This window comes from Condylura cristata, unplaced genomic scaffold (genome assembly GCF_000260355.1).
Source record: "Condylura cristata isolate star-nosed mole 26May11 unplaced genomic scaffold, ConCri1.0 scaffold00012, whole genome shotgun sequence".
In the NCBI taxonomy this organism is placed as follows: Eukaryota; Metazoa; Chordata; class Mammalia; order Eulipotyphla; family Talpidae; genus Condylura; species Condylura cristata.
In genome coordinates, this window is record NW_004567113.1 from 39,255,503 (window position 1) to 39,264,306 (window position 8,804).

General features: G+C 45.6%; 1 protein-coding gene across 1 annotated transcript in view; it reads right to left on the bottom strand.

The window, feature by feature from the left end:
* Positions 1-8,717, bottom strand: part of NWD2 (NACHT and WD repeat domain containing 2) — a 108,068-nt gene extending 99,351 nt beyond the window's left edge. Inside the window, exon 1 of the mRNA XM_004681355.2 lies at positions 8,567-8,717. Within this exon, the coding sequence (XP_004681412.1) occupies positions 8,567-8,717 (151 nt within the window). The remainder of the gene's footprint in view (positions 1-8,566) is intronic.
* Between the last annotated feature and the right edge of the window lie 87 nt (positions 8,718-8,804).

The window sequence follows — 8,804 nt, forward strand, 5'->3', positions numbered from 1 at the left end:
CCCCCCCTTATTATTATTATTTTTTTATTTATTATAATAGTTGATTTTTACATTATTTTGTTTCTTTTTCCATCTCAGTTGTACTCCCCATGGGCTTCCTATCACTGATTCACCCTGTGCCATCACCATAGTCCTGTGCACCCCCCCCCCCATTTTTATCCCATTCTCCACTCCACCCCTGTAAAATGTTTCTGGTATATAGTTGTTCATTATTATTATTACCCCCCACCCCTGTCCTGGACTGGAGTATCTCATCTTTAACATCAGGTTTCTCTAATCTCTTGCACGCCTTCTTTTTTATTGAGTGACTCTTTCTGTTGCCCACGCCCTGCATCTATTCTCTGAGATACATTTTATGCCACTGATACTGCTGGCGTGATAGTGCTCATGCTGGCAACTCTGGCCCTGGCCTTGAGTGCCAGTCTTGACAGCTGCCTTGTACCTAGTCTCAGGACCCGCAGCCCACCTTGTCACACAGGGTTGGGATAGAGCCTTCTTTGGCTGAGGCTTCCAGCTGTCCCCACCCCTATGCACGTCTCCATCCCAAGCAAGTGTTTCTCTTTTGACTGAAGTTGACCAGCTCATACCTGGCTGGGTTACCAGATACGACAATTTGATCCCAATTATTCTGACTGGCCTTTACGTGAAAACATCCCTCTCAAAACCACAGCATTCATATGTCTGGTAGCTGTATTTGTCCAGTGTCCTAGAGGGAAGTCGAAGGAATAAAGACGGTGGTGTGTATCTGTTGCTTCCTTTGTGCCGCTCTGCACTCACCAGTTAGGAGTTTGGTTGTACACAATGGGGATCTAATAAATATTGCATTGGGTGTTCAGAATAAATCCGAAGGAAATACATTCAGTGGTGAGAATGTCTCTGAATGACACTATACATAATGGATCATTAAGCATTATGAAGGATCCCCTTTCAATTTTGTGGTTTCATTTCTGAGTCAGAATCTCTAATCACTCTTGGAATAAGACACCTGACATCTGGGCTTTGCTCTTTATTTTGAGCCTACCCCTGTCAACGTCTTTGAAATATTTTGGATTGAAAATGAGATTTCAAAGAAGTATTTCATTAGAAGTAGGTATTATTTCCTTTGAATTGAATCCAAAACTGCAGGTTTTTATTCTTGTATTAACTTTCTATCACATAACTCTTTTCTCTAATTACATATTAGCCAACATACCTTAATTTGTAAAATGAATCCTGTTTGATTTCAACAAAAATTACGATAGAAGCTAAGGTTTCAAAGAAGCAATCCAAATACATCTAGATTAATATTGCCACTTTCTCTTGGATTCACTGTAGATAACTCACACTTATGGGGGCTTCTGAACCACAGACTCCAAGTTTTACATATAAGTCATATGCCTTTTAGAAATGGAGGGGATTTTGCTAAACACATCAATGACGAAGAGAAAGAAATCTACTGGAAGAGACATACTGCATATATGTGGACTCTGGTCTTCTTTCCTTCATTTCAGAATGTGGGGTTTCTAGAGAGGTGCCATTTAAGATGACTGTCAGTCCTCAACAACTCATCACAATCGCCACCACAACCACTATCGTTAACACGTGTTACATGCTTGATGTGCCAGGCTACTGGTTCACTCACCGTTCAGACATCCTCTCATTGAGTCTAGTTATGACAGTCAGTCAAAAACCCTGTACCAGGCAACCAGGGGATTGGGCTGCTTCACAGCGAGCCAACATTAAGTCTCCTGCTGTATGTCTACCTATCACCTCACATTCAGCAATGGGGTTCACTTCCCCACTCTCCAAATCTAGGCTGGCATTATATAACTGCGTAGACACAGCACAGCAAAAGTGACCTCCTGAGACTTCCAAGTCTAGGACTTAAGAGGCCCTGCAGCTGCCACTTCCTCTCTTTAGAGAAGCCAACTCCTCACAATACAGCCCGGGACAGACTCCTAATAATGGGAGACAATCTGGAGAGCATGTGCCTTGCGGAGGAGCAGTGAGGTGTTGGACAAGTGAGGAGGCCTTCTAGAACCTTCCAGTGCATTCCAGGCCAGGACCAGCTGAATGGGGAGGGGGTGCTGAAGGGGGCGCTCCAGGCAGCTCTTTGCCAACCTGAGACCGGCCCTTCTGCAGGCCACGCCCCACCCAAATTCCCAGTCACAGAATTGTGAAAAATGAGAAATCACTGTTTCAGGTCACTAAGTTTTGCTGTGGGCTAATGCAGAGCAACGGGCAACTGCAACAGAAATAAAATATTTCCTCTACAATGGCCAAGGATGGCACTCCTCTAGTGTAACGGGGATTCTGAAACCTCTGTAGATGATTTATTAAACCCAGAAGTCACAGTCTATTTGTATATAGTCTACCTACCTGGCCCAAGCCTGCTTACTTTTAAATGTCATTCTAAATGAGCCACCTTCAAGGGACAAATGATAATATCACCTAAACACATCAGCTCCACTCTATTCAAAAGGGTAAAGGCGCTTTGTGGAATAATAAAGATGATCTCTTTCTATTCCCTGCAGAGATTTCATCTTTTGCTAGGCCTCCCTCATATTCTACTATTATTTGGAAGAGTTTTTGCACCCTGGCTCTCTGCCTTCCTCTGGAGAGTGCTCCCAACCGCCACTGTGACTCCCCTGGCTGGCTACTCCTCCTCCGAGGATGCTCTGTAATGCTCTGCTCCTATTTTGCACAACGCTCCTCACATCTTTTATCTAAACGCCAGGAGAGTAGAGACCTGCCTGTTTCATGACTGCTGAATTCTCAGCACCAGAACAGCGTTCAGCGTGGAGTAGATGTTTGATGAGTAAGTGAATCTTACTGGCTCCCGGGGCCAGATACTGTTTCAAGCTGCTGATCTCCATTACCACTTCCTCTCATTCTCTCCTTGTGTAGGGCTAGAAGCCGGAGGTTCCTAGACTTACTTGTTGCTAGCAGCCAGCTATTGCTCTGTTACAGGCATGTGCCTGCCTAAGGCCTGGAGGGCAGAAGAGGGCGAAGGGGAGCCCCCTTGCCATCAGTTGGGGTACCCAACACGTGCCTTTAGCAGATGTGTTTGCAGAGGCTCATGGGCCACCCTGTGCCCAGAGGAGTGGGGATACTGGTAGTGACCTCGACCACTTCCAGCCCTCTGGGCGACACTTTGGCAGTGTGACCTAAATGCTTTATGGCGTCTCTGACTTTTACTTGTCTGACCCACAGTTTTGTTTGTTTATTTAGAAACATCTTAATTCCTGAAGTGTGTGGAGTGGTTTCTGTTTCTCTAGCTCCTCCTAACTGATGCCTCTCTAGACAGCGTTCCCTAATGCCAGGGCTTGCTACTAACCTTGGTGTGCCCACAGCTGCACAGAGGCTGGAACACAGTGGAAGCTGAGAACCAGGATAACAATGGCCTACACAGGCTTGATGTTCTACTGTTCTAAGTGCCTTCCATCTACTAGCTTATTTAAGCTATTCACTCATTGCTTGTCTTGTTAACAAAGACATTAAGCAAATTGTTCAAGAAATCACATCAAATGATGGATCGAGGAATCAAACTGTAGCCTGGCTCTGAAGTCTGCACTTTTAAGCCAGTACTTTTCTTCTGCCTGAACCATGTTTATTCAAACACCTGATACAAAACACTGACATTTTTGAGCTTATTTATTACACATGTTATGAGCATGTCCCATAAAAGCTGCTTGCAATATCTCCCTTTAAGACTCTGAATTAATTTTTTTTTTTTTACAAAAAGGTTTATTTAGTTATACATACAGAACTGGGGTACAGGCTAGAGGTGCAGGGGTGGTGAGAGGATTCACCAGAGACAGACTGGAGAGCAAAACAGGAAGATCGACGAAGTACACTGCTGAGGGGAACAGCGGGCAGATCAGGAGTGGTCTGCCGCACCATGGGGGTCACCTCCGGGCCGGGATCGCACTTGTGCTGAAGCAGCTGAGGCCAGCTTGCAGTGCTGTGCCACCAGGGAGGGCCTTTTTTACTTAATTTTAATTAAAAGTAATGTTAGGATACCAATGTTAGGTATCACCTCGGAAGTGTACCCACCACCAAATCCCCCATGATCCACCACCTTAGTCCTTCCCTCTGTTCTTCCCCTCCATCCTTGGTACTTCAGTTCTGTCTCCAGCTATCCATGGCTAATTTTTAAGGTAGTGTCTTTATCTGATTAAGACAACACAACTACATATGTTCCTGGAGTATCAAAACTTGGAGAACTACTGTAACAATTATCTAGTAATGCAGAAACAGCTTTGAAGCTGGATAATGGGAGAGGCTGGAGGAATTCTGAAGTGCCTTCTGGAGAAAGCCACATTGCCAGGAAGGATTTGAACTGTGAAAGGTGTGAGATCGCAGAAGAAGACAGCACCTGTAGAAAGAGTCCATCTTCCTGGAGAATAAAGGCAATTTTGGTGAGGTTCCAGACAGAAGTGAGGACCAGGCAGTGAGACAATGGAGACAAGGTGAAAGCTATTTATAGTCCGCGACAGCAAAGAACTTGGCTGCACTGTACTGTATTGTGGAATGTAAAACTTAGATGCAACGAGACTGGGTATTCAACTCAGATAATTTCTAAGAAAGTGCCTCTCAACTGCTCATGGCAGTTGGAATTACAGTAAAATGCAAAAGGAAAGAGATGGCTTGAAGAAAGAGTTCAGCTGAAAGGAGCCAGGACTTGAAGATTCTTGAAAATTCTTCTACCTATTCATACGGTGAAAAAAAAGAAAGTTTGTTTTGAAGAAAATACTGAGAACAGGGCTCCATGCCCATTTGATAAGGAAACTAGCCTGGGTGCCAGCCACAGACCACCTCAGCAGACAGACTGCCCGTCTGAACCACGGGAGACAGGAAGACCGGGCAGGTCAGTGTTGCTGCTGCAATTAGTCAAGATTTTTAGAGTCACTGAGGTGGAAGGGTTGTATTTTGTAAGCAAGAAATACTAGAATTTTGAGGGCCATAGGAAGAAGTTATAGACTGAATGTGTGTGGCAGATCTGACCTCCAATTTGGAGGTGAGATCTTCCAATCTGGAGGTGGGGTCTTCTAGAAGTAATTGGGTATACATGGAGTCACAAAGGTGAAGCCATTATATGGTGAGTGCCCTTGTAAAGAAATAAAAAAAAGGATCACAGTCTAGACCGTGTCTTCTTTGTCTCTGTCATGTGAAGACAGAAGATGGGGCCTCTCAGAACCAGGCAGAGGGGCCTCACCGGAAACCAACCTACCAAGACCCTGATCTTGAACTCTCCAGACCAATGAAAAATAAATGCCCGTTGTTGAACTCACTCAGTCTGTGGCATGTCAGGGCAGACCGGGCTGAGACATCACCTTATTTTAAATGGGTAGGAATGAAACCAGGGAAGAAGAAGGTTGCTGAATAGGCCCCTCAAATTTCAGTAGCAGGAGAGAACTGCACAGGCTTCTCTTCTCTGCATAGTCAAGGACAACTCAGGCTAATCGCAGTGGAGGATTTTATGTGTGCTTCAGAATCATTGTTCCAAGGAGGTCTAAGTGCTGTTTTGGCAGCGAGACAGTGGCTGAATGACTAGAAAACGGACTCAGAGATGCCACAGATGGCACTTCCAGGGTGGGTGGGAGGTGTGACTACACGAGTCCAAGGTCTGTGCGCGTAAGGGAATTTGGGGCGACTGTACCCACCACCCCCACCACCCCCATGCTGTTTTTAATTCATGGTCTTTCACAGGGTGGGGACTGGCGAAGCAGACCTGTTTTTGGACAGGCCTGTGTCTGTCCAGCCACTATCAAACCACTGGAAGATTTTAATATTTCCTTGAACATCCCTGAGCTACCTCTTGGTGGGTGTGAAATGGAGCAGGACTACCATGTTCCCTCCTGCTCCCCGGCTTCTGTGGTTGCCAGGTTTCAAGAGTGAGGACGGCGCTGATTCACTATCCTCAGATTATTTTCTTGGGAACGAGGGTGTGAGATCTGCCACAGGAAACTGGCATCAGTCTCGTCTAGTCCAAAGAGTATCAAGAAAGGTGTTTGTGTACCCTATTCCACACACCTTGTTTCACCGCGCTCTACCAGTTCAAGCCAGTAACGGTGCATCCTCAGTTTGCCCCTCTGTAAAACAGGAAGATCCCCCTCTCCTCCCCCTCCCCCCCCAGTCCATCACTCCCATGTAGTTTGAGGATGGAAATAAAAGTTAAAATACTGAATGAGCTAACATGGGAAATTAAGTTTTCCATTCCAAAGATAGGCATTATCTTGATGCTGATGGGGAAACTCCATGGAAAGCCTTTTTATGGAACAGCTATTAAAACTACCATCGAAGGGAGACCCTAGTTAGTTTCCTTAAAACACTGCCGGGAGTACAACACAAGGCAGTTTCTGTTTATAAATGTAAAAATCAAAGCAGCTCTCTTGGTACTCTCTGGCTCAGTATTTCCTCTTGTTAAAGGAGAGAGAGTGAGAGAGATAATGTTCTTTGTCATAATTGGCCAGTGGAAAGGCTCTTGAGTATTGGCCAAAAATGCAATATTGGATGCTGCTAAAACCTCACCATTTGTTTGCTGAATTGCAGCCATAAAGATCTTGTGGTTGAAGTGCAGACTCTGACAGAGCATTTACCAAGACTGTAAAGCTTTATGGTCAAAAAATACTTATTTTTGTCTTTTCTATTCAGTATACCTCCTGGCTGTCCAGTTTGGATGAAATGTGAGGTCCTATTCTTATTGCAACTTGTCAGATAAGCTTTACATTTTTTGGTTTAAGATCAACCTGCAGCTGCCCAGCTCCAAGAGCGATCAGAAGGTATGATCAGTTTTCTCCAGTTTGCTATCCCAAGATTAATAGGTGCTAAAGCTCTATTTCAAGAAAACAGTTTGAAGAATCACAGTCATAGGCTTAAGAAAAATGACATTAATTATATTCAGTATTAGGCAGGCTTAATATAAATCCATTGATTATTATCCTAGAAATCCTGTAAGTTTAGAGAAAATGAACCACTGTTATTAATAGAAGTACTACCATATTCTTGAAAAAACTTGTTTGAAGAAAAACAGTAAATTTGCTGGTTCCCCGTCAGCAGAATTCAAGCATTTTTCAGATTATTTTTAATTCAGGAAAACTGAAAATCTTAAGAAATCAGTGCTAACATAATTCTTTGAAACATTTCAAAAGTGTTTTAGCAGTTTTTGTTTTTAAAACACTGCTGAAAACTTAAAGTTACAGATTTCCTTAAGTCCTTAAACAGACTGCATATCTCCATGGTTTTCCTTATCTTGATATAAGTAAAAATCTTGGAAGACATATTTGAGCTAAAGGGGTTTTTATGCTTTTCCAAAAGCCTCCTTAGGTTAAGATATTAAATTCTGAGTTTAAACTGACACAAGGATAAGCATGCCTCCCTCAAAAACATACATTCCTAACACCAGTCCCTGTAAATTATCTGTCAATATTCCCAATCCCCTTGCAATAATGCCAGGTGCAGCTGAAATTTCTGCTTGAGTTTCTCTCTTTAGAAACGTTTTTTTTTTTTTTTTTCCAGAAAACTATTTTTGTTGATCTTCTCTCAATGCTTTTTACTACATTCAGAGACCTGGTCTTTCAAACGACAATTCTCTCCAGCAATTGTTAACTTTCTTTTTTCCTTATACTTTATTTTTGGTTAGATTTAACACTTGTTAGAGTGCAGAAAAAGCCTTGGCTCTGACACCCTACTTTTTGATTTCTAACTCATCTTACCACCCCACACTGAGTGTTCTAAAAAAGAGCAATTCCTGCAGTTTTACCCAGCGCATCTTTTTCTTCACTTACTGGGACTCACAGTTAACATTTAGGACGGAGAGCGGAAAGGCAGTGATGGGCAAGTATTCAGCTATTGTGATTTGTGAATACAATAAATCAACAAGTTTTCATTTAGTGCCTACCAAGTGCCGGGCCTGGATCATGAACACAAACGAGTAGGCCAGGTTCTGGAGTAAAGGTTCAAGGTGGACGCCAACTGTGGAGATGAGCTGGTCCCTAGAGCCCCACCGCAAAACCCGCGCCCCACTTAAGTCAGCCTGTCCCGGGATCCTACAAGTGCATTTCCTCTCCCCTGCTGCAGGCTGGCTCGAAGGGTCAGCTCGGATTCCCCTGGCAAAGGGGTGCACCCCCAGAAGCAAATCTCAAGGAACCCCACGCTCACTTCGCCTCAGCCTGAACAAGTGACAAGGCGGGGAGCTCCCATTCAGGAACCCGCCACCGAGCCCAGAGCCAGAGGAGCTACTCTTTGCGTTTGCGATAACCGCAGGGAAGAAACCGCAAACAGCCAGGGAAAGGGAGAGGTGGTGGTGGCCAGGAAGGAGCTTCCAGAAGCATCGAATGCGTTCTACCGTTCTTTGCTCGACCTCGGGGAGTAAACCCAGGAGGGGAGAATGGGGGACCTAGGAAAGTCAGCAGGCAGAGGGGATGAGCGAGACAGGGATTCAAGTGAAATCGCCACGCGCGCAGGGCAGGGAGGTTTCAGCCGGAGGAAGGGAGCGCGGGGGACGCACGGAGAACACGACTGTGTCACTGGCTCTCGCCGCGCGGACAGAAGGACGGACCGGCCAGCCGGGCGAGGGGCTTACCTTCGGGGTTGGCGCTGATGAAGACCCGCACGCTGCGCCCGGCGGGCACGAGGTGGGAGGGCAAGGCGCTGAGGTTCCCGGAGAAAGCCGCCCGCCGGAGCGCGGAGTCCCGGGGACAGGGCAGCTTGGTGCCCGCGCCGGCCGGCCACATCGCCCTCCGGGAGGATTCGCCGCCGCCGCCTCCTGCTCCGAGTGCTCCTGCCCGCGCCTCGGCGGAACTGCCGGCTCGATCCCCGCA